The sequence below is a fragment of the Odocoileus virginianus genome, chromosome 23 (genome assembly GCF_023699985.2).
Source record: "Odocoileus virginianus isolate 20LAN1187 ecotype Illinois chromosome 23, Ovbor_1.2, whole genome shotgun sequence".
In the NCBI taxonomy this organism is placed as follows: domain Eukaryota; kingdom Metazoa; phylum Chordata; class Mammalia; order Artiodactyla; family Cervidae; genus Odocoileus; species Odocoileus virginianus.
Genome location: NC_069696.1, coordinates 32,564,889 through 32,591,183, shown reverse-complemented (window position 1 = coordinate 32,591,183; position 26,295 = coordinate 32,564,889). Strand labels below are relative to the sequence as shown.

At 39.9% G+C, this 26,295-nt stretch overlaps 2 protein-coding genes across 13 annotated transcripts in view; both read right to left on the bottom strand.

Annotated features, from left to right (window-relative positions):
- Positions 1-2,033: 2,033 nt before the first annotated feature.
- On the bottom strand, positions 2,034-9,657 carry REP15 (RAB15 effector protein). The gene has a single exon (XM_070453850.1). The coding sequence runs from the start codon at positions 9,236-9,238 to the stop codon at positions 8,540-8,542; it is 699 nt and encodes a 232-aa protein (XP_070309951.1). The 5' UTR covers positions 9,239-9,657; the 3' UTR covers positions 2,034-8,539.
- Positions 9,658-10,151: 494 nt separating this feature from the next.
- Positions 10,152-26,295, bottom strand: part of PPFIBP1 (PPFIA binding protein 1) — a 195,461-nt gene continuing 179,317 nt past the window's right edge. For all 12 annotated transcript variants that reach the window (XM_070453840.1, XM_070453839.1, XM_070453837.1 and 9 more), the window contains 11 exons: positions 24,302-24,452; positions 23,913-24,041; positions 21,682-21,832; positions 20,627-20,738; positions 20,394-20,482; positions 16,674-16,796; positions 15,500-15,625; positions 14,727-14,915; positions 13,160-13,339; positions 12,149-12,214; positions 10,152-12,022 (listed from right to left, as the gene is read on the bottom strand). In XM_070453840.1, the coding sequence (XP_070309941.1) occupies positions 11,936-12,022; positions 12,149-12,214; positions 13,160-13,339; positions 14,727-14,915; positions 15,500-15,625; positions 16,674-16,796; positions 20,394-20,482; positions 20,627-20,738; positions 21,682-21,832; positions 23,913-24,041; positions 24,302-24,452 (1,403 nt within the window). In that variant the 3' untranslated portion in view covers positions 10,152-11,935. The remainder of the gene's footprint in view (positions 12,023-12,148; positions 12,215-13,159; positions 13,340-14,726; positions 14,916-15,499; positions 15,626-16,673; positions 16,797-20,393; positions 20,483-20,626; positions 20,739-21,681; positions 21,833-23,912; positions 24,042-24,301; positions 24,453-26,295) is intronic.

Sequence of the window (26,295 nt, the reverse complement as noted above, 5' to 3'; positions counted from 1 at the left end):
GCGGGGCTGAGGGCCCACTGCGCGGGCCGGCGGGCCTTGCCCCGCCCCGGGGAGGGGAAAACAGGAAGCACGTGGGCCTACGAATGCAGAGCCAGCTAACTGTGCAAGAAAATACTCCCTGCGTAGAAAAAGGAATGGAAAGAAAACAAGAAGATTTGTTAAAAAATCGAAGCTGTCAGTCCAAAGACAGTTGCAAAGGACCATAAGGGATGGGAGAAAAGTGGCTTATTGGCGGGCAGGTGAGGGCGGAATCTCAGATGGCCTGGGAGTCCGCAGTACCCTAAGGCCCTGCTTCTTTGCAGTTGCTGCTTTTCTGCAGTTTCTTGAATTAAAGGAAGTCTTCAGCTAATGCAAGTAATGCGCTTTAAGGAGAGAGGCAGTATCCAATAATAAGTAAAAGGATGGCTTCTTGAGCCAAACTACTTAAGTACAGTTCAGTCTCTCCCTGGTATCCAATTCTTTGTGACCCCATGGGCTGCATGATGCCAGGCTTCCCTGTCCATCAATCAGTTCCCGGAGTTTACTCAAGACTCATGTCTGTTGAGTCAGTGATCCCATCCAACCATCTCATCCACTGTCCTCCCCTTCTCCTCCTGCCTTCAGTCTTTCCCAGCATCAGGGTCTTTTTAAATGAGTCAGGTCTTTGAACCAGGTGGCCAGAATATTGAAGTTTAAGGTTCAACATCAGTCCTTCTGTTAGGGGATGCACACTGATTGAAACCGGCCACCCTGGCCAGGCACCATAGTAACCATTTCCATGAGTTTTTTTTATGACAGGAGATCCTGATAAGGAATATGGAACTAATAAGCCACCACCAACCAGAAGAGTTCAGGAAAGGTTGAAAGGAGACACTGCATGTCCATCCACTTCCCAGAATCCCTCTCACTAGCATCCATCTTGGCTGAGTGATGGGTGCGCCACCAGGAAAGACTCTGAATTAGAATGATTGGCCAAAGACCACCCGGAAACTAATCCCATCACCATAAAACCCGAGACTGCGAGCCACATGGCAGAGCAGTTCTCCTGGGTTCCCTTACCCTGCTGCTCTCCACCCGGGTGCCCTTTCCCAATAAAATCTCTTGCTTTGTCAGCACATGTGTCTCCTCGGACAATTCACTTCTGAGTGTTAGACAAGAGCCCAGTTTCGGGCCCTGGAAGGGGGTTCCCTTTCCTGCAACACTCCCAATTAATATTCAGGACTGATTTCCTTTAGGGTGGACTAGTTGGATCTCCTTGCAGTACAAGGGACTCTCAAGAGTCTTCTCCAACACCACAGTTCAAAAGCATCAGTTTTTCAGTGCTCAGCTTTCTTCACAGTGCAACTGTCACAGCCATACATGACCACTGGAAAAACCATGGCCTTGACTAGACGGATATTTGTTGGCAAAGAAATGTCTCTGCTTTTAAATTAGCTGTCTAGGTTGGTCATAGATTTTCTTCCAAGGTGCAAGGATCTTTTAATTTCATGGCTGCAGTTACCATCTGCAGTGATTTTTGGAGCCCCTAAAAATAAAGTCTGACACTGTTTCCACTGTTTCCTCATCTATTTGCCATGAAGTGATGGGACCAGATGCCAGGATCTTAGTTTTCTGAATGTTGAGTTTTAACCTAAGTTTTTCACTCTCCTCTTTCACTATCATCAAGAGACTCTTAAGTGCTTCTTCACTTTATGCCATAAGGGTGGTGTCATCTGCATATCTGAGGTTATTGATATTTCTCCCTGCAATCTTGATTCCAGCTTGTGCTTCATCCAGTCCAGCATTTCTCATGATGTACTCTGCATATAAGTTAAATAAGCAGGGTGACAATATATGGCCTTGACATACTCGTTTCCAGACTTGGAACCAGTCTGTTGTTCCATGTCCAGTTCTAACTGTTGCTTCTTGACTTACACACAGATTTCTCAGGAGGTAGGTCAGGGGGTCTGGTATTCCCATCTCTTTCAGAGTTTTCCACAGTTTATTGTGATCCACACAGTTAAAGGCTTTGGTATAGTCAATAAAGCAGAAATAGATGTTTTTCTGGAACTCTCTTTCTTTTTCTATGATCCAGCAGATGTTGGCAATTTGATCTCTACTTCCTCTGCCTTCTCTAAATCCAGCTTGAACATCTGGAAGTTCACAGTTCACCTACTATTGAAGCCTGGCTTGAAGAATTTTGAGCATTACTTTGCTAGCATGTGAGATGACTGCAATTGTTCGGTAGTTTGAGCATTCTTTGGCATTGCCTTTCTTTGGGATTGGAATGAAAACTGACCTCTTTCAGTCCTGTGGTCACTGCTGAGTTTTCCAAATTAGCTGGCATATTGAGTGCAGTGCTTTCACAGCATCATCTTTTAGGATATTAAATAGCTCTACTGGAATTCATCACCTCCACTAGCTTTGTTCCTAGTGATGCTTCCTAAGGCCCACTTGACTTCACATTCCAGGATGTCTGGCTCTAGGGAAGTGATCACACCATCGTGATTATCTGGGTCGTGAAGATCTTTTCTGTTTAGTTCTTCTGTGTATTCTTGTCACCTCTTCTTAATATCTTCTGCTTGTTAGGTCCATACCATTTCTGTCCTTTATTGTGCTCATGTTTGCATGAAAAGTTCCCTTTGTATCTTTAATTTTCATGATGAGATCTCTAGTTTTTCCCATTCTATTGTTTTCCTCTATTTCTTTCAATTGGTCACTGAGGAAGTCTTTCTTATCTCTCCTTGCTACTCTTTGGAACTCTGCATTCAAATGGGTATATCGTTCCTTTTCTCCTTTTCCTTTCACTTCTCTTCTTTTCATATCTATGTGTAAGGCCTCCTCAGACAACCATTTTGCCTTTTTGCATTTCTTTTTCTTGGGGATGGTCTTGATCACTGCCTTCTGTACAGTGTCACAGACCTCCATCCATAGTTCTTCAGGCACTCTATCAGACCTAATCCCTTGAATCTATTTGTCACTTCCACTGTATAATCATAAGGGATTTGATTTAGGTCATACCTGAATGGTCTAGTGGTTTTCCCTACTTTCTTCAGTATAAGTCTGAATTTGGCAATAAGGAGTTCATGATCTGAGTCACAGTCAGATCCCAGTCTTGTTTTTGCTGACTGTATAGAGCTTCTCCATGTTTGGCTGCAAAGAATATAATCAGTCTGATTTCAGTATTGACCATCTGGTGATGTCCATGTGTAGAGTGTTCTAATATTTGGAAGAGGGTTGAGTTTAAAACTCGACCTCACCATCTTTAGAGTGTGATCCTAATCCATCATATATCTGGGTATAATATTAGCATATTGATCCCCTGTGTCATTTAGGCTTTGAAAATTAGAAAGTGGAAAAGTTAGTCTCTCAGTTCCGTCCAACCCTTTGAGACCCCCATGGCCTGTAGCCTGCCAGGCTCCTCTGCCCATGGAATTCTCTAGGCAAGAATACTGAAGTGGGTGACCCTTCCCTTCTTCAGGGGATCTTCCGAACCCAGGGATTGAATCTGGGTCTCCTGCATTGAAGGCAGATTCTTTATGCTCTGAACCACTAAGAAAGTGCCTATAGGCTTTCACGATAATCAGTGATTCTGTTAGCTTGTTTGCAGATCAGGTTAGAATTACAAAAAGGGAGAACTCATCAGGACCTAGAAAATGATGGTAATCCTTAGAGGAGCTCTCTTATTTTCTACCCTAGGATGGATTAACATACAACCCTTAATAAAATTATCCTCTATTTTTTTCAATCGATGTGTATAATACTTAAAGTACATGATTATAATAAGAACAACTGGAAACAAACAGAACTGAGCCCTGTTAAGCGTATCAGGTAGAGCAGGTGTGGAGGTGTCCCATAGTCGTCTAGCTGGGAACAGTCAGTGTGCTGTGGGCATCAGTAAGCATGCAGCATGATAACAAGAAGTATTTGTAGTGATCACCTTCCTCATCTTTTCTGGCCTCTTTATCGTCCCATTATTGTTCCAAAGTGGAAGTACGGTGTATTAGATGTGTTTGTTTCCTAGGGCTGCTATAACAAAGAACCAGAAACTGGGTGACTTAAAACAACAGACATTAATTCTCTCACAGTTCCGAAACTAGAAGTCCAAAATCCAGGTGTTGGCAAGAGACGGTTCCTTCTGGAGGGTCTGACAGAGAATCTGTTTATGCCTGTCTCTCTCCTAGTTTCTGACAGTTGCTGGCAGTTTCTGGCATTCCTTGGTTTGTAGACACATGACTCTAATCTCTGTCTCCATCTTCACATGGTATTCTCTTGTCCTCCATTTTTAAGATTTAAAGCTTGGCCTTTAAGTCAGATGGATGTGGGATTTGAATCCAGACTCTGTTTCTTTGTGATCTTGGGCAAGCCCACCTAAACTCTCTTGAGCTTCAGTTTCAGAGAAAATGGGAACAGTATCATCTTCTTGAAAACCCCTGTGATTAGGTGAGTAATGTTTTCAAAGCCATAATATAAGAGGTGGCCATTCAAATTAAGCTTAGGGTCAATGCAGCAACCACTTTTTCTCTCAATTTTGTATATTTTAGTAGAATAAAGTGCAAGTCCTATCCCATAGACATTTAGGGACAAATGTGAATGAATCCTTAGAGAATTAGTTCATGTCCAGAGACTTCTCAGTTTCTAAGCAAGACGTTAAGAGATTCAGTTCCTCGTTCAAACTGCTTATGATTTCTTCCTTTTGTTTTACTCTCTTCCTAAGACTAAAGTAGATCAATGTAACTGGAATTAGAAGAGCCAGAAAATTCTTATTGTTTTCTCTGACATCAAATACTATGAAATTTGTTCTATATTGAAAGTCAAAATGTCACTTGTAAAGCTATAAATGGGCAATAATGCTGTTTCATGCAGTATGAAGAGTAAAGCATGTACTATCATGTATATAGTAGTAAGAATAACATAATTTTTCAGTTAGAAAAGATGTTGGAGGTATAATCACTCAATCATGATAAAAAATCTTTTTTTGACCCTTCATGACCAAATAACCCAACAAAATGTAGAAGTCAGGTCAGTTTCGTGGGCTTGTGACTTACACATAGAAGAGCCCTGTGCTTGGCTTAATATTTGTTGTCTCTGTCTTGAAATTTTTTACAAAGGGCTCTGTATTTTCAGTTTGCCTTTGGTCCCACAAATTATGTAGCCAAGTCTGTGTAGGTCAATTTTAAATATTGTTTTTTTTTTTACAGTTGGTTTTTGCTATATTTGAAATCTGCATTAATCCAATGACTGTCAGGGAGCTATTTTTAATTAAAAAAATAACATAAAAAGTAAGTGAATCAAATTTACAGTTATAGGATAAATAAAGTACTAATGATGTAATGATGTAATGATAACATGATGATTATAATTAACACTGCTGTATGGTAAAATTGAAAATTGTGAAGAGAATAGATCCTAAGAGTTCTTGTCACCTGGAAAAATTTTTTTTTCTTTTTTCTTATATCTCTGAGATGGATATTAAGTAAACTTATTGTGATAATCATTTCATAATGTATTAAGTCAAATTATGATGATGTACACTTAAACTTATCTTGTGCTGCATGCCAATTATATCTCAGTAAAGCTGGAAAAATGAATTCAAAAATAAATACATGCTTACCAAAAAAAGACAGCGAAGTATGTTGATTCACAAGCATGTTAAATAGACAATATGTAAATATCCAAGTATGTGGATAGACTTCGGAACCCAAATATCCATCCAGATAGTACACATTAAATATATCATGGTGTATACATACAACAGAAAGGACTACTTAGGCATATCTTAATCCTAGTTGAACATTATAATTACTTTAGGAGATTAAAAAAAAAATCTGTCTTGGTTCCCTCTGAGATACTGATCAGTTAGTCCAGGTGTGTTTGCAGCCTTGGTGTGGTTTTTTTTTTTTTTTTTGGTTTAAGTTTCCCAAGTGAATCTAATATGCACGCAGGGTTGAGAACCATTGATGTTAGCCCAGAAAAGAAGAAAGTGAATATAAACGTATTAACGTGGAAAATTGTCCACAATATTCAGTGAAGTTTTTTTTTTAATGTAGGTTATAAGGCATTTGTAGATCATATGATTACACTTGTGTAAAATATGTTTAATACACAATACAAGTTCTGGAATGGTAAACAGTAAACTGGTACAGGGGTCAGTGTAAGACTCATGAAGAAGTAACTTTCTATTCTTCTGTACTTAAATTTTTACACAAAAATGCTGATTTAGAAAAACATGAGAATACAGTATTTTTAAAATCAGTAAAAGTTTCACACCTTTATTTTCATTAAAAAAAAACATGGTGAGTCTTTGATTTATATCTTCCAGCTCTTTATCACATGAATACTTACAATTTGTACTAGACACATCAAAATTTTGGTAAGCTTACCCTTCAATAAAATAGAAAAGTGTTGTCACAAGCATTGTCTCTTTTGAATTAGCTGAAGTCATTCACCTTTCACAGATAAAAAAAGAGTTAAACCTCTAGATTCTACTTTTAGAAAGAACTGAGACTCAAACCCACATCTGATTCCAAGTTGCATACTCTTTTTTACTCTATTATACCACCTCCTTGATAGCTTGCTCTACACAGCACTGATGCAGACAGGGGTCACTCTGTACAAGGAAACAGAAATTGACTGAGTAGTATAACCTTCCAGGCATATTCCAAGTAGGAATCATTATAGGGGTATTTGTACCTATTTATTGAAGACAGAGGGCTAAAATATTTTCCTTGAACTTTTGGTTTCCTGGAATGAAGCAATGTCATATTTAAGAATGTCATATTTAAGAAGTTTGGAAATAAATGTTCTAATTGTGATATATTGCATCCAATCATCAGCAAATGATGCATGCTTTACCATCAACTGTTCCTAATCTGACCTCTTCACACCTTCTCTTCGGCCACTTTGCTTGAGGCCACTCTTTTCTCTCATATGTGTATGTGACTGTGTGTGTAAGCATGCATGCATGCTCAGTTGTGTCCAACTCTTTGTGACCCCATGGACTGTAGCCGACCAGGTTCCTCTGTCTATGGGATTTCCCAGGCAAGAATACTGGAGTGGGTTGCCATTTCCTTCTCCAGGGCATCTTCCTGACCCAGGGATTGAACCCAGGCCTCCTGCATTGGCAGGAGGATTCTTTACCACTGAGCCACTTGGGAAGCCCCAGGTCTTTTCTCACCTGAGTTATTAGAATAGTTTCCTAGCTTCCCGTGGGCTCTGCTGCTACTCTTTCCTCCTTACAGTCTAGGCTCCACCCAGCAACTGAGTGAGGGTTTTAGTGTCTAAGTCAGATCACGGCCTGTCTGTCCCCATAGCACTCAGAATAAAATCGAGTCCTTACAAGTGTGATCTGCTTCTCCTGTTTGCTGGCTCCTTCCCCGACCGTCTCCTGTCAGCCTTCTCCCTGCTCACTCTGCCTGTTACTGTGTCTCGAACACATCAACTCCACTCCCAGGTCAGGCCCTTGGCATCTGCAGATGCCTATGTCTAGAACACTTTCCCAGATACCTGCACTGACGATCTCTCTCCTTTCACATTTCTGGTAAATTGCCCCTTCTCTCTGAGGCCTTCCTTAACCACCTTATAAAATAGTTATCTCCTTTTTCTTTACACCACCCCTGACATTTATTTAAATATGCATTTAAAATACATGCAGGTATTTATTTATCGTCCATCTTCCACCATTAACAGGGAAGCTCCCTGAGAGTGGGGACTTTGTTCTTTTTACTGCTGGACTGGCAAGGCATAAAACAGGACCTTTCAAGTAACAGGCATTTAACAATCATGTGTGAATGAATCAAGCTTCCCTTTACACTTTTAAGCATTCTTTTTGCTTCTGTCCTCTAGAAGCAGAGGAAAAATTATTTTTCCTTCCAAAGAGTACTGTTTTAATTCACCCCAGCTTTTAAGTAAAGATAGTTTTTATATATGAATATAGTTTCCTTACTACAAATGCTAAATAGATATTAATCATTATTACAAGGGATTGTGATCTGGGTTAAAATCTTAAGTAAAGCTAACACTCAAACGAGTCCCAGAGGGATCCCACCAAGGCCCTCTCTGCAGAGAGCAGGCAGCTTGGGATGAGGTGGGAGCTTGGGTAGAGAAGAGAGAGTAGGCTCAGGTTTGCTTATGTGTCCTGAATTGAAACTGGTTTTTATTAATAAATACAACTAAACCTGTTCTGTAGTCATATGCACCCCCTTGTCCTCCCCACCTCCCAGCCACAGCAGTCAAAACCCATTTTACACTTTTAAATGCTAGACTTACTCTTATCAAACACAATTTGTTTTCAAGTTGAACCTGAAGGGTGACTTTATTATCCTTTTCTCCCACTTTTATTGTTGAATAATAAATAAAAGATTAAGCTAAATTTTTCCATTTTCCCTGAAATACAGGTAGGCTTTTTTTCTGTCCATAATCATGACCCTAGGATGCTTTGACCCAGGAGGTGGTTTTCATACAATGTGGGGTAGGGGGGAGGGGAGGGAAAAATCCCATGAGGGGATAAACTTGCTAATTAGAAGAAAATATTTTTGTTTCCTTTTTATCTTACAGGCCAGTCTCATCTCACACGGCCAGTTCAGAGGATGCTAATATAAACCTTGCCCACCTCTCTCAGCCAGTCTTTCTTACTCAGACAGTTTCCAAGCAGCTCCCTGATGGAGATACAATCTTCGGTTTCCAGAATGAATCGCGCCACAGCTGTCCCTCCTGGCAGATGACCCTTCATTGTCTCTCTCTTGACACTGTCCAGGACAACTCCTCGGATGTCTTTAGGGTTTCCTGGCACACCAAAGATGATACACAGGCCAACGCAGTCCTCTCCTATCAGGTTACAGAATTCTTCCAGCTTGTCAAACCTACTTGTCTTGCTGGAAGACTCCTCTGCCTTGGACTCTGGGTTGGAGGGGTCAGATTCCACAGGAGGAAGGGAAGCCATCTGCAGTGTCTGCACGGCCAGCTGGAGCTGTATTTGCTTATCAGATCCCCAGAAGGTCCAAACCCAATCTGCCCCGAACATGAAGGCCTGGTGCGTGGTCATCTTGGTGGTGGTGAGCCACTTGTCAGCTCCTTTCTCTTGGCAGAAAGTGACAAAGTGGATTAAGAAGATCTCATTGAGAGTGTTTGGAGCTGGGCACAGATTGCTCAGCGTGTCTTCAAATCCAAGATAGGCCTTCAGTTTCTGAGCCGCGTGGATGATAGCTCCACTGACCACCTCACAGACGCCGAGAACCTCTTTGTCCTTTGGAGCCAGCTGTTGTGATGGTTTCTGCCCCATTTCCCTGCACACGCTGAACACTGCTTCTAGATATTGAGCATGTGAACTGTTCTTTTTCAGAGTAAAAATTTTGCAGTGAAGTCACATCTGTGAACGTGGTCCAAGTTTTCGAACTCTACAAGCAAGCATATATACACACAGCTAAACAAACATGTTAGGTCTTCCTGTTTGCCAACTGGGTGTGTTGGACTCATATTGAGTCCTGCTGGCTTATTAAGTCAGAGATCCTAACTTTCACAAAAAATCATATGTCTTCTAGTTATATTCACCTAACTTTAAATATTCGGTAACCTCTTCTGAGACAGGTTTCCTTTTTTCAAGTTTTAGTTTCATTAAAAAATACTATTTAGTTCTTTAAAGAAAGAAACATATGTATATAACTAACTTCTTTCCACAACTAACTTCTTCAAACTTGTAGGCAAGTCATTTCTGTTTGCGTTTCCGATACCCCTTTGCCATGATTCCTCATCCCCCAAGCTCAGCTGCCTGTGTTTCCTTTCATGAGAAAGTTTTTGAAGCAAAGGCTTTAAATTTTCACCTGCTGATACAGGCTATGCATGCCCAGTGGCTTCGGTCGTGTCCAGCTCTTTTCGACTCTGTGGACCGTAGCCTTCCAGGCTCCTCTGTCCATAGGATTCTCCAGGCAACAGTGCTGGAGTGGGTTGCTGTGTCCTCCTCCAGGGGGTCTTCCTGACTCAGGGATTGAACCCGTGTCTCTTACCTCTCCTGCTTTGCAGGTGGTTCTTGACCGCTGAGCCACCGGGGAAGCCCTGATACAGGTTATAGACCCCCCTCAAACAAATTTCTGAGAGTTTGTGAGCTGTAAAGAGTTGGTGTTACTATTCTTTAGATCTAAAATAAAGGCGACTTGGTTATCCCCAGTAAAGGAAAACAAAGTAACACACAATGAAAATATGAGGCAGGTATCAATTGACTTTATTTCTTTTCATATGGTAATACCAGCAGTGTAAATATCTTGTAAAAAGAATATATATCATCAAAAAAATTTAACCTTATCACATATCATCAGTGATGTTATACTGTCCTGAATAAGGAATATCTGGCATCTGTAACAGTCTCCTGGTATTTTTAACCAGGATTGAATAACAAATGGTTTTTCAAATGGTGACATATGTTCACATTAAAATAAAACACAAATACAGAACGTCCAATACAGTTACCAAATAGTGCATAACAGGGAGCAAAACTATTATTAGCAGAGTCATTTTACTTATGAATAAATAGTAATTTAGTATCACAGGGTTCCTTGATAAGAAACTTGGAAACTTGCTAACTTGAAAGGTCATACCACTGACATTCAAATAATTTATTAGGCAAGTCTTTGGACATATATTGAACTGCCCACCCTACGCTAATTTTTCAAAACCTGTCTTTACCACCACTGACTATCATAAGTAATGACACAGTAGTGAACCAAAAACTGGATATTTTTCTGATTCCTCTAGAAAATAATAAACACAATAACAGTTTTTATTGCAGCTTTCGATTTTCTTGATAAAGAATATTTGGAAAAAAAATATTTGGGCCCTGTGCTACAGAAAACATGAACTGCATTTTATCATCACACTATAGCTATTATGAAACTAATTTTGCAGTCTTTGAGTTACTGAAATCTGAGATAAAATGTTCAGACAAGTATTCAGCTTTTTAAAAAAAATCCATTTGCTGATAGTCTGAGAAGTATGCAATTAATAACATTAGGCAGACTGTTAGTATTTTGATGCAATGATATGTTTAGCAAAGATCAGAAGATAAGAAGCTCAATACTGTAAAGGGTTTTGTTTTGGTTTCTTCAGGAATTATTTCTACAAATTTTGGGGGAGTTTCTTGAATGCACTCAGGTTACTAGCACTTAAAATGTCCCTCAGATTCTTCCTTATGAGTTAAGAGGATCCAAGACTAAGGCTGAAATTCTTAAAAAGCTATTCAACAATTTTGTGAGGTGTCATCAAAGAAGGGGTATTTCACATATGTTAATTTAGTCTGAATGATCAACATGATTAGAATTCAGTTTGGGGAAAAGAAAGATCATTTGAACCTCTCCAAGAAACAGCTGGTATATGAAAATTTTGATCACTGTATTTTTTTAACGTGATCTTTTTAACATCTTCCTTATGTTACAAAATAAAAGTTCTATTTTCTATGTACTAAGTATATACATATATTTAGAAAAATATATAAAAAATAGGATAATGAGAGGCAAGTGGAGGTGTGGCTGGCATATAGTGGGCACACGGAACACCTAAGAAATCCCACAATTTGATTTTGAAAGCATGTAACGTCCTGCTTCGAGGGCCGCAGTGGTGTCACATCAACAAGACAAAACTCATTCACATACTGGTCACTGCTTCCCAAATCCTCCATGGTGTGAGTGTGGATGGAAAGACTATGGTAAAATACTCATATTAAATGCAACACTTTAAATATAATATATCACAGATTTTTTTTTTTACATTAAATAGAGGAGAAACAATTATACTCTCATTCACCAGTGTCTCAATTGTCATGGCAACTTTAGAATCAGCACCTATTCCCTGCTTTCCATCTCCACTTCCACATGAGAAGTGGGAATGATAAACAATATACAGTCTGTGGCTTGCTGTCGATACTGTGAGTGTCCGAGGGATAAAGTGGAACAAAGATGAAGGGCTCCCTGCTCTCATCCAGGTGCTATGGTCAGACGTTTGAGTCTTCATCAGTGATGCTGGCACTGGGGGAACGGGCAGCGAAATCTTTAAACATGTCATCTTCCTTTAACATGTGCTGGAAGACAAGGAGGTGGGAGTCACACACACCAGGCACCTTGAGCTCTCCGCGACACAGGCAGTCCCCTTTGGGGTGACTGTCAAGCTTATTTTTAGAACATTTGAAATTCGTTTTACAACTTACAGTTAGGTTGTTGATGCCCTCAGAGAATGCACCTATCTGTCTCACTGTCCCTTCTGAGTCTTCCATCTGCAATGAACACACCATGACACGACAGACGCATTGGCACAATTTCAAGAAAAATGCAGCAAAATGAACACAAGTCTAAGAAGAAACAGTGCAAGTGGCACTGAATGGGGTGGGAGCAACAGAACACTTCCGATGCCATCTCCTCCTACGAAGGCAACTGGACGTTAAAAATGAGAAGAAAAACGCTTTGCTGGCACATGGAGCCCAAAGCTCTGATGGTGACAATGGCACCAAAGAATATTCATTTGAAAGCAATACTCAGATCCATGACCTGATACTGAAAAGGCTAAGGAGTATGCGGTGTCCATTCCTGACTTGTTCTAGTATGCAGACTTCCTTAATACTGAGATAGGCATAACACAAGTAAATAGTACAAGCTTTGAAGCCAGGCTGGCAGGCTGGAATCCCAGCAATTCTACCAGCTCTTCTGTCTTAAGTTACTTAACCATTCTGTGCTTCAGTTTCCTTATCTCTAAAATGGGAATAACAATGCTCCCTATATTTTAGGATACCCTGAACATTAATACATGTTATATGCTTAGGATAGTACCTGGGATGTAGCAAACAATCTGTAAAAGCAAACCAAAGCAAAGCCACTCAGTCGCGTCCGACTCTTTGCGACCCTGTGTACTGTAGCCCACCAGGCTCCTCAATACACGGAATTTTCCAGGCAAGAATATTGGAGTGGGTTGCCACTTCCTTTTCCAGGGGATCTTCCCAACCCAGGGATCGAACCCGGGTCTCCTGCATTGCAGGCAGACGCTTTACCATCTGAGCCGCCTGAACTGTGGTAAACAATCTGTAAGTGCTTGCTATTATCTTACTATTATCTTTATTATTAGGTATTTGAGGAAAACATCTTTAGTTAGTAACAGCACACAAACTTTTCATATAATGTTTAAATACTGAAAGAACTTTGAAACAGGCCTATGGTGTTACGTTTACCTGCTCTAATCGGTCCAGGTCATCCTCATCATACAGGTGTACATCCAAACCAGGCTTAAATCCTTTCTTAGATGTCCCTCCTGATGCCTGTCCCAGCTCCATCGGACAAACATATTCCTCCCCATCTTCCTGTTTCTTCTTTCTCAGGTTCCCCAAATTGCTGAAGGTAAGCTTCTTTGGCTTTAAAAGAAAAGCAAACAAAAACAACCAGGGACTTGATAACATTCACATGACAAAGGACCAGTAACACATATAATCTAAGTATTCACACCACCAAGAGAAGCAATCCGATGACTGAATGGGTATAAGAAAAACAAAGACATCTCAGGCATATGATTCACACCCAAATATGATAAATGATCCTCATTATGAATCTCAGAAAGTTAAGCTTGTTCTCCTTACATCACTAGCTGGGTAGTCACTGCTGAAAAGCCAAGAGCCTTAATTGTAATTGACCTTAATGCAATGAGATTTCTCGGGGCTGAATCCAATTTTGCAAGGTCAAAAAGAGACACGAGCTATTACTGTATTTTTTTTTTGAGTGAGGCTATGATTATCCATACCAGTAACTGCTGAAAGAAGCCCTCATTTTCCGGGAGAAAACTTTGAGAGAAGAAAACAATCCATCTTTTCACTGGATAGTACCTGAGACTGTATTTAAAGGAGATGCTGATGTTGAGAATTTATACAGAACAGACTCAGAGGTTTCAAATCTGATACATTTTTTAAGGGAGAAAGGGAGCTAAAGAGAAGGTACTGAGTGGGTGGAGGGAGTGGTTTTGTTTTTCTTTTAAAAGGGGTTAGTGGAGGGACTTCCCTGCTGGCCCAGTGGTTAAGACTCTGAGCTCCCAATGCAGGGGGCCCAGGTTCGATCCCTGGTCAGGGAACTAGATCCCACATGCTGCAACTAAGACCTGGTGCAGCCAAATAAATGAATAAATATTTTTTTAAAAAAAATAAATAAATAAAAATAAATAAATAAATAAATAAATAAATGTGGAGGAGCCACATTTGTGGAGGAACTGATAAACCCTATCTTCACATTAACTTAGTTGATATAACAGACTCAGAAGTGTTCACAGAAGAGTGATTTAAAAAACAAAAAGTGATCTGAACTTGGTGTGATCCATGAATCCAGGTAAATCTGAAGATATCTACTCTGTGCTGGTCTACCTTGAATCACTGCTTGAGTATCCCTTCCTAACTTGCAAGTCTGGTTATTTATGAGAAAAAAAAAAAAAATCCTCCTCTTATGTTTGATTTATCCATAGGATAACAGCAATCAATATTGGGCCCAAGATATGGACTTTCTGCATTGGCAAAAAAGTCAATGGTAGACGTCATATCATGTTCTTTACTCCTGTTAACTCTAATAAAATAAATAATTTGAGCAAAGATCCCTCCAGGAGGAAGCCTTCAAAAATGCATTTTCCTAATTACTCTTAAAGAATCATTTACCTTCAACTCATCCACAAAACTTAGAAAACCTAAGAAAATGGGATAGCCAGGTAACAGCCAAGACTGAGTCTTTGCTATAGGCAATTATAAAATGTGAGCCTGAACCAACCTTCACTTTGGCGGTTGCGGTTAGAAGCACGTAATCTGGTAACTCCATGGCGTCCCGCTTCTGGTGCTGGGCCTCCGCACCGATCAGAAGGTTGAAGTGAGTGGCCAGGTGTCTTCGCAACAGGGTCTTACTTGGTGGGATGTTCAGTAACTGAGCCATTGTTTCTACATTAAAACGAGGTTCTAGAACCTACAGGAAAAATTAAGATTGTTGAAGGCACCATGGATCACACATGCCTGGATCGTGCTTTATAGTCTGCAAAGCTCTTTCATTTAGTTATCTCCAGTGACTCTCCGGACAGCCTGGTGAGGACAAACTGTGGACTTTGATCTTCAATTTAGGTATCTTTTCTTCGTTTTGCCTAAGCTAGTGAGCAGGGCTGGTTCTGACACCCAAGCATTACAAAGTTGGGGCTTCTACCTCTGCAGTGGCACCTTTGGGAACCAACTCCTCAGGCAACATCAAGGTGCAGCAATGCAGTATCCCTCCAAGGGTCTTAAAACAGGATCGTGTGCAAGCCGATGGCCAGGCATTATCCAACATCAGTGAGGACAGTAAAAGAGAAATCAGCTTAAATTCAATCCAGATTATATGGTGGTGTTAATTTTAAAATATGGGGAAGAATCTTCTCAAAGTAAAGATTCACTAGAAATGGTGCCGAAAGGTTCAGTTAGGTGACTTCAGGATTATGACAATCAACTGATAATCTCCTACTCATTAGACTAATGGAAACAAAATGATAAGGAGTCAATTTTAAATGAAAGCAGTTTTACCATGAGCCCACCATGGACACCACTGCCTCTGAGGTTGGGGGCATATTCTGCCAGGTCCACAGAGCGCAGCCACTCCATCACTCGATGATTGGTCCACTGCTGAACTTCCGATGGGGTGATGCTGTTCTATGGGGACAAACAACCACCCAGAGCTTTAGTCACTGACTACGGGATTCCAAATATTAAACCTGCCTGCCAATTCTACAGAGCCTGCCTCAGGGGAGGAAGCCTCTTTAAGAAAACAGGTTAAACATTTTGTTAAAATTTTCCATCTTAATTCATTTCTGCAACAGCTGATATCTAGCTGTCCTTTTTATAAGAGTGAGAACTTTCTCTGTCGTATCTGATAAACGTTGTCTAGGTTCCATTGCCAACAATGTGTTATCCAAAATGCCAATTTAGTTTGTAAAGATGGAACTCCAGGTTTTAAGTATGTATGCCAGACAAATAGAAATGGTGAGAAGATAAGAATATAATGTGAAATAAACTCAGTATTTTAATAAAGTAAAAAAAAAAAGTAAAGAACCTGCCTCATGGAGAGGAGTTTAGTGTAAAGGTAAAAAGGTTGTTTGCTAACTTGAACACTCCTTTAATGAATCTATGTCCCAGAGTTTTAAGTTTTTTACATACTAGTAAAGCAGTGTTCTAGGAAAGGAAGTCTTCATAGTGATAGTTAACTTTGTGGCTTAAAGAGGCAGAAAAATAAAATGTTCCCAAGAAAGGAGGAAGTACATCTAAAACACAGTTCAGTTACCCAGGCAGAACCATCGTGGGAGAAAGGAAGAAATGCGTGTGTGCTCGGTTGTGTCCAGCTCTTTGTGACCCCATGGACTGTAGCCCACCAGGCCCCTCTGTCCATGGAATTCTCCAGGCATGAGTACTGGAGTGGGTTGCCATTTCCTCCTCTAGGGGATCTTCCCAACCCAGGGATTGAACCTGGGTCTCCTGCACTGCAGGAAGATTCTTTAGTGATTGAGCCACCAGACAAGCCAAAGGAAGGAATACAGAAGTACAAAGCCTAAGAAGTAAACGAGGCTGGATTTGAGGCTCTGAGGGAGCCAGAAGTCTCCCTTCTGTGTAGGCATCGAGAAGAAAAAATGGGTCTTAGTTTTTCCACCCGGCCTGTCACACACTGGAAAGGAGGGGCTGCGGAAACCTCAGCCTCAGGTGCTACCTCGTCAGAGGGTCGCCTCCGTAGACAGTTTGGCTCAAAGTTATTGATCCTTAGGACCTGGATGGCCCTTTTGATACTGAGATGGTGCAGCACACTCACGACCTTCAAAGACAGTAAGTCATCCTGCAAAACAAAACCAAAAAACTGAGATGGCCTAGAGCAGGAGCACCTTCTCGGGAAGATCTCAGAAAACTCAAGTAAAAATAGAAGGGCCCCTCCAATGGGTCTCGAGGGCTCGTCAGGTTTTTCAAAGTTTTTATTTGGTAACAGAACCCTTTTTCCTGTTCTGAACAAAATTTTCTCCAGGACACCAATATATTAATAGAAGAGAACCAAAATTCACATTGTTCCAACTGAACTTGACTTCTACCTGTTTATCTCTCTTCTGCTGAGGTAAGATGTTAGGCCCAAACAGCTCTGAAACACGCAGTGTGAAAAGCAGTAGCTAAGCCACTATGAAAAGTGACCTGCTTTGACGTGATCTGATAAAGCAGATAACTGGGTGCAAGTGATCTTCACTGATGACTGAGAGCTGGTTCTCTGAGCTGCGGCATAGCACAGTTTGGAGGGAAACCAGAAGACTGTTCCTGTTATACCATCCCCCAGCCTTAAGAAATCTCTGGTTCTAGATTACTATGCTTTATCCAGCGGACAGTGTGAACAGTTTGGGAAAAGTTATCTTAATCAATGCAAAGCTTTTGGTGAGAGGTAGAGAGAGAAGAGAAATGAAGATGTTATAAGTAGCAACATATATCGCCAAGCAATTCCTTTAAGGAATAACTTTCACCAGTCTGTGGCTATAGGGAACTTCTCAAACACACCAAAACAAAGTATTTTACAAGAAGGTGATGGGGGAGGCAGTGTCAAGGTAAATACCAGTCTACTTCCAAACCCACCCAGAAAATAAAAAAGGAAAATGTCCACTTTAGGCATACTTTACAGAAAACACATTTGTTTTCTTTTCTTTAAAAAACAAAAACAAAAAAACTTTTTATTTTGTATTGGGGTATAGCCAATTAACAACGCTGTCATAATTTCAGGTAGACAACAAAGGGATTCAGCCAAACACATGCATGTATCCATTCTCCCCTGAACTCCTCTCCTATCCCGCCACCACATAACATTGAGCAGAATTCCATGTGCTATATAGTAGGTCTTTGTTGGTTATCCATTTTAAATATAGCAGTGTGTACATGTCCATCCCAAAGTCCCTAACTGTCCTTTCCCCATCCATCCTCCCCCCTTGAAGTTCCATAACTTCAAGAACACATATCCTATATGGGAAAAATTAACCTATTACAGAGATATTTTAAACATAAAATGATAAGACAGCTTAAATCCAAGCAAAAATAATTTCCTGAGCTTTCTTCTAGATTAAGTTCTTTTTTTTTAATGTAACTTTTATTTTATATTGGAGTATAGTTGTGTATCTTTGTGTTATTAGGCTGACTTCTTAAAAGCAGTGCTTGATGATAAGTCAGAAAGGGCCTTTACCATATTTTAATCTAAGATTGACACACCTATTCAAAACATTTCCACGTGGGCTATTCTCAACCAACTGAAGTCTGTCAGATTGAAGAGAAAAATCAAAATGCATAATGTTTATAGTGTAAATAAAATGTTAATTATTTTAGTTTAAGGGATTTTAAAAGTCGGGACCATTTTTCTTTTCAATCAAAACACACTTTTTTGAGGGGAGGATTTTTTTTAAAAATCCTTTATTTTTAAGTGATTTTAGATTCACAGAAAAGTTGCCAAAGACAGTACAGAGTCCCACACACCCTCTGCTCAGCTTGCTCTAATGTTAACTCTATATGCCATGCTCTATACAACCATGAGAGTCAGCAAAACTAAGAAATTAACACAGACAAGAATGAAATTCAATTAAACCCAGGCTTTACACAGACGTCTCCACTTTTTCTACTAGTCCCTTTTTCTGACCCAGGATTCAATACAGGACACTATACAAACAGATTTTTTTATCACTTAGGATTTCTGGGGTCAAATCTTCTAAGGCAATTTATTCTTTCATAGACATGAAAATTATGCTTGCCTTTTGTGATTTTCAGTCTGAATTTGCTCACATTCACACTGTTCTCAGTCTGAACATCCTCATTCCTAAGCAGGCAGGCCAACGGCCACCAATGCACTCTGACTTTCCACTACTTTCTAACAGTGGCAACATGATTCAGTTACCTGATTTCTCAGTCTTTTGTTTCCTCATCTAAAAGCTGGGCATAACAGAGTGCTAACTCGTGTATTGCTGATACCTGAGCATTAATGATGAGTAGAGTTTAAAAGAGTGCCTGGCACACAGCAAATGTGCAACACACCACACGTTGGTGTTATTTCACCTGTAATTTACATGATGTGCCCACCACGGTTCAAACTTTTGTTTCAGTGATGGAGAAGAAAATGAGCTGGACCCCAACTTTCTTTGATATTGAAAAATTCCTCAATAAATTAGCTCTTTGAAACTTTCCACTTATTTTAAAAAGATACTTGTCTGAATTGAGAGAATATCATCGATATATATATATACACTGCAATGTGTAAATCAGAAAGCTAGCAGGAAACTGCTATATAATACAGGAGTTCAGCTCAATGCTCTGTGATGACCTAGAGGGGTAGGATGGGGGTGGGAGAGGGAGGTCCAAGACAGAGGGGATGCCTGTATACCTATAGCTGATTCAGTGTTATACACTAGAAACTATACAGTAGAAACTTTACAATACAGTAGAAATTGTAAAGCAATTATATTCCAATTAAAAAAATAAAGCTATTATATAAAAAATAATGGAAAGTTAATATGGGTATATGATTCTTATACAAATTAAGATAAAAATATACTATGACTTTCATATTTAATTTTAAAATTTTGTTCAAAAGTAATTAGAGCAATTTTTAACAGCTTTCACCAAATAAACAGCAAGGTCCAAGTCAATAAAATTAACAGTTTCCACTGTTTTAAAAAAAAAAAAAAAAGACACTTGTGGTAGCTGGATCCATATCCTAGACCACAAAAAAGCCATTTAAAAAAAAGTATCTTAAGCAGGACACTCCTAGTACCATGGAGTCTAAAACAAGTTCTCCTGCAACCCATCTCTCCCTGCTGTTGTAAAGTAGGGAAAAGTTTTTCTATCCATTGGACAGAAGGCTAGAAGTACACAACAGTAAGGAAGGAATCCGAGTGAAGTCCTACCTTTCCCTGTCTCTTCACTCCAGCAGAACTGGGCTGAAGTGAGAAGGGCTAGGGGGTTTCAGGAAATAGTTCTCAAAAGTGGAAGGGAAGGGAAAAGACAGTTCTAGCAGAACTGTCAGAAGGGCAGCTTTTCCAGTGGTCACTACTAATAGGAGTGTACTACTTAGAAAGTGCCAGGGCTGCAAAACTCTACTTTCAATTTTAAATCTTTTTATGGGATTGCTATTCTATATCATAAAACGCAACCATTCAGAAGTGTACACATCAATGTCTACGTTGTTGAATATATATAAAGTTTTATGTAGCTTAAGTCAGGGTTTCAAAATTTCCCAAGCCTACTACAATCACCAAATCCCACAACATAGAAAAATCTGCCTGCCCCTCTCCTCAAGTTAAAGCAATACCTTCAAAATCTGGTAGAACCATTGTGAAAAAACTGTATTTTGCTTACTCGATTTCTGTACTTTTCAGAGAAAAGCAACTTTAGCCTCCCCAAACCCCAGAAGTGAGTCACTTACAACAGTCATGTAATGAAGCATTCGACCATCTACCCGTCCTTCATCAAACTGGGTCTTGTACTGGGGGAGGCCAATATCATCCAACCATCCTATGGATAGAAATGAGTTCCGTTAAGGAGACAAAGAACATTGGTTCTTGTGATGAAAAAGAAAGAGCAGCTACATATGTGTGTGTATGTGTGTGCGTGTGTATACTTTTATACACACTCATTCATGAATTGAAAACCTCTTACTGGTGACCCAGTTGAAATCCAGCTTTCCATGATTGGTTTCTTCTTCAGATCCCAGGGCTTGCAGTGCCAGCTGGAGTTTCTTTCGATGAAGGGAATGCTTGATTCCAAGCTCCTGAAATAGTGAACAGAAACACCAGCATTATAGCTCTGTCAACATAGGCGGGCGGCCATTGGCAAAGGATGCCAGTACCTCCCAAATCAAGCTAGTATTGAAAACTCAATAATTACATTATTTAATTACATTAAATCAGAATACTAACTCCAGCTATAAAATGTTGCTGAATAAAAGGCTCCTGGAAAGCCAAGACCACAGAAGTTGATTTAGTGGTATGTTAGACATTCCCACTAGGTTCCTTCCTTTGCAAGACTGGAACTGCAGGATGCATAACACAAATTCTACTACTCATTTTGTGCGTGTGTGCTAAGCTGCTTCAGTTGTGTCTGACTCTTTGCGATCCTATGGACTATAGCCCACCAGGGTCCTCCATCCATGGGATTCTCCAGGCAAGAACACTGGAGTGGGTTGCCATGCCCTCCTCCAGGGCATCTTCCCAATCCAGGGATTGAGCCCACATCTCTTATATCTAACATGCATTAGCAGACAGGTTCTTTACCACTAATGTCACCTGGGAAGCCCATTCTTATTTTGTACCAGATGTTAAATAATTGGGAAGAAATGTTAAATAACTGGACATAAAATGTGGGGCTTTTCTCCCTTGTGCAAAGTGCAATTGAATTGCACATATTACATTGAGAAGATGGACCAATGATAAAGCCACAGAATGGTTTTAAGAATATGAACTGAAACTTTATGATTATGGCTCTACAATTATTCTTTCATTAAAATGCCCAGTGGCTTAAGTGTCTCAAGGGAATCATTAAGACCGGGTCCTCCATTTTTAAGTCCACGAGATAAAATAAACACAAAGCAAGAAACTCAAGCTTTTTGCAGAGTACTTACTAGACCTACCCACTTCCCTTTCTAGAAAATAAAACAAGCCAATATTCACATTTTCTCTCTGTCTTCACTGCATAAACAAAATAGAGGCATTCACCTTCTCTAGGTCTTGTTGAGAAGCCTGCAAAAGTGTCTGGCCAGATGCAATCCAGTGCTTGCCAGAATTCAGGTAGGACCCCAAACCCTGTTCCACCAGCCAACTGCAAACCTGATCCTTGGTCCACTTGGCAAATGGCATATCCAAGTCACTATGGGAAAATGAATAATCATATGAAAAAACAATTCAAAGCCAATCCTGTAACTTATCATGAGGGCAGAACAACTGCATGTTCAATAGATACAGAGATTCCCAGCTGACTATGAAAAGTCTAATTTTGAGGATGCATTTGGTGAAGGAAATGATACTTCCTCACAAGGGAGATGAACTCTCCCTTGTGTCAAACAAAGCCACAAAAGATTCAACATGATTAAACAAGACCATGTCCTATGGAAGAAGACGGAGTTAAACGAACAGATCAAGGTTGTATACTAGTATCAACCAATGTTGTTTAGAGGTTGAATCTTCAGAGAACACTAGATCAGACTGAAAGAAACTCAAGTCTAACCTGAATTAACTTTAGTAGAACTACGATTTCTCTCCACATGGTATTCATTGAGAAGAGGGCAATGTGCCATTACTGAGTATGAGAAAGTGCAATCAAAGTAAATTTTTGCTTTCTTTTGCTTTTTTAAGTTAATTTTTAATCTGGAATCTAGTTGATTTACAATATTGTATTAGCTTCTTATGCTATTTTTACAAATAGCATTCTTGTTTGGAAAAAAACAGTGTGGCAATGAACAAGGAAACTTCTTTTTAGAACAGCACAAAGAGTTCCTCTACTGTGTACAAAGAGAACATATGGCAAACGAGACTGCAGTGTTTGAAGAAGGCCAAAGAGAGTTTCCTCCTTGATGAAACTGGTGCCCAGTGTTCTGCCTGGGTGGGAGGGACCATGTGTAAAAGGTTTCAAGCCTATTCTCTTTTTAAAGATTTAGTATCAATGACTTGTGCTATATGTTTGCCAACCACACCCTTTGATGTTTAGCGAGTCTGTGGAGCAGTTCCAAACCAGCCCTAAACTGGGATAAAGGTGTAGGAAAAGTTCTTAGAGTCTTAACAGATAAAACATTATACAGTCCTGGTAAAGTGAATTCCAATAGAATGTATGTCTTTTTAAGTGCTTTCACAGAATCTATTAACGGTTAATGTTTGGCGGTTTAGTTGCTAAGTCGTTCCCCACTCTTGCAACCCCACGGACTGCAGCCCGCCAGGTTCCTCTATCCATGGAATTCCCCAGGTAAGAATATTGGAGAGGGTTGTCATTTCCTTCTCCACAGGATCTTCCTGACCCAGGGATCAAATCCAGGTCTCCTGTGCTGCAGGTGGTCTCCTGCATTGCAGGCAGATTCTTTACCGACTAAGCCACCAGGGAAGCCCTGTTAATGTATACTGAACAGTTATTTTTTTGCCAGATACTTAAAGCATATTCACTCATTCAATCACCACAATAATCTTTCTGGGGTAAGTACTAATTCATACTATGGGAAACAGAGGCAGACAGCATGAAAGTAATTGGTTAAGGTCACTCAGCTTACAAGAAGTGGTGAAGTCAGAAATCAGATCCAACCAGTTTATCTCTAGAACATATTCTCTCTTTTTTTTTTTCCCCTTAATTATAGTTGAGTTACAATGCTGAGTTAGTTTCTGGTGTGAAGCAAAGTAATTCAGATATATAAATATATATATATACATATATATATATATATATATATATGCTTTTTCATAGTCATTTCCATTAGTTTATTATAGGCTTTTGAATATGGTTCCCTATGCTATACCGTAGGACCTTGTTGTTTGTCTATCATATATATAATAGTTCGCATCCGCTAATCCTAAACTTCCATTCCATCCCTCCTCCTCCCCTTGGCAACCACAAGTCTGTAGAACCTATTCTTACTACACTTTCCCATCTTTCCACAGCTACACTTTAGAGTTCCTATAATGATTTTTTATGTAAAATTTAAATCCAAAAGCCATTCTAGTATGGATGTTGCTGACATCTCAGCTCAGGTTACTCGCCTAGCTCACAGAGCCCTCACCTTCTGTACAGTTTCTCATTAACCACAGTCAAATGGCACCGCTCTAAAGATGGCAGAGGTTTCCACAGGCACAGCAGTAAGCAAAGGATTCGGCTGTCTAGCCCAGGGTCAATAATAACACTGCAGATGCTCATGAGACCTTGATGCTTGGGAGGTGATGCACATGTCCACGGGTGTGGCTGTTCCTACCTGTTAGACTGTCCCAAATCACGAGACCAACCCAATCGGGGCCCCGCAGTTGCCCTTGTCCCTCCTCTTTTGAATTCAGACTCAGACATGTCATCTGGGTTGAATGTAGTGGACTGACTTCTCCTAAGTCTGTAAAGAAGACACATCACATTAGACCTGAAGACGCCTTTGACTTTAATTTGAACATTTTAAACTGATGCTTGTATATGTATGGTTAGAAAGGACATTTGGATTTAAACTTTGAGACTCAATGAGTTAATGAATCCCAAGTCACAATCTTCCCTCTGTAAAAGGATCACAAAAGCCCCGAAGTTTTGTAACCATTTTTAGCCAGTTTTCCAATCATCCCTACATTTGAGCCACATATAAGACAAAGCTCTGTTACTTACTTTCCGAAGAGTCTCATAATACCCCGGGATTTCTTCTTGGAATCTGGAGATGGTGGAGACATCTGGAAGGGACTACTTCCCTGGGAATTTTTCGGCCGAGAAGATACACCAGCCAGATCTAAATGCTCGGGTGTCTCCTTTTCCGTTTCAGCTATTCCAAGAACAGAATACATACTTGATGAAATTTAAAATATGAGATGAGCATGCCTAGATGTTAACCTCCTTGGTTTAAGCAACTGTTAAGAATTCTTCTTCTGTTGATCTATAAACTGGTGACTTATGAAGAGCACCCTGTAAATATTAAAAATGGAACACAAATCTACATCCTTCTCTACCATCTACTTTGTTGTGTATCAAGTTTATTAACTTGGAAATTACATCTTCTTTGAGATAAAAGGTAAAATAGCATTACCATACTCTTTCCTTGACTGATTTGAATCCATAATGAAATTATTTTCAAAATTACTGCAGTACTCGGTACTGTTGACTACTTCCTACAAAGCCATCCTCTCCTTTGGCTTCCTGACACGACACGTTCCTAGATCTGTCATCTGAAAGTTTCTTTGCTGTAGTGCTGTTTTCTCTTTCTCTTTCACTCCAAGATTCTCTCCTGGGTTCCTTCTGCAGGATCTTTTGACAGACTCACCCACTCTATGCTCAGCATGAAATGATGGCTTTGCTCATTTCATGAACAAAGCAACGGGTTATCAGAATCTCTGAGCCTGATAATCTCTCTCCCCAGCTTCAGTATCTGAATGTCAGCGGATATTCCCAATTTGGTGTGCCAAGAGTACCTGGGACTTAACAAACCCATCCAATTTTCCTGAGAGTCTTCTTTTACATTTTCTTATTTCATATTTCATTAATACCAGGTAATTTTCTCCCTGTTACTCCAGTGCAACATCTTTGTCATTTTCTTTTCATTCCCTTCTCCCCTTTGGCATTTACATCAAATTGGTTACCAAGTTCTAGGAATTCTTTATTTAAGAAATTTATTCTTAATTATCACCTGTTATGTTCCAGGAACTGAGAAAAGAATGAATTGGATAGTCATAAATTTTTCTTATTTTTTATTAAATTTTTTTTATATGAAACTAGTGCCTGTTGATTTTGCCTTAAAAGAATAACATCCAAATCTGCTATCCTCAGACTTCCCAGCATCAACTCTCCTCATTTGTTTAGCTGTCGATCTCACACTAGCAAAGACAAGGATGCTGATTCCTCGATGTGAGAATATGCACTTTTACAGAGCAAAGTAAAAGTTGTACAAAAATCACAGGGACAGTGTTTCAGCAAGATCTAAAAGTTGCAGAGGCTGACTTGTCTATGAAGCAGAGCTGTGACTATAGGTTATGGTAAGCAGCACTGATTGGCTTCTCAGCATCAACAATACATTTCTCCTAAGAAAGATGCAAACACATTTGAGAACAGTTGTCTGGATAGATCATTTTCATTCACCCTGTGTATACGCTGGACATTTAAGTCTATGAAGAGAGAGAAGTCACTCTTGTTGACCCATATTAATGTGTATATTACCTACACAAGGTAATAGGACCTATTGGGAAAATCCAATGTAATCTATCCATTCAAACCCTATAGCCATGAGAGAGGTACTGGGGTCTCTGAAAATGCTGCCCAGCTCCCCCTCATTTTAAAAGCATTGTGTTTTTATTTATTTTGAGGATAACCTCCCTACCACTGTATTCTTTAAAAAGAAAACTGAGCTTTCCCTCTCCTAAAATCGCTTTGGGGGTGACTCCTCAGATATTGCTGTAACTAAATGTCACCTCCATCTTCAAAACAATATGTCAGAAGGATGTTCCTCTGAGAGAAGTAAGTCTAAAATGATCATTTTTGGTGTCTTCCACAGACCTCTTCAGCTAAAAACATGTCTTTCTGGAGTCTGGGGAAATGTTACCGACAAGGAGGAGCTGCAAGGCCCTGGGAGTTAGAGTGATGTGATGTACTTTGGGGTGAAGGAGCTGGATTTATGA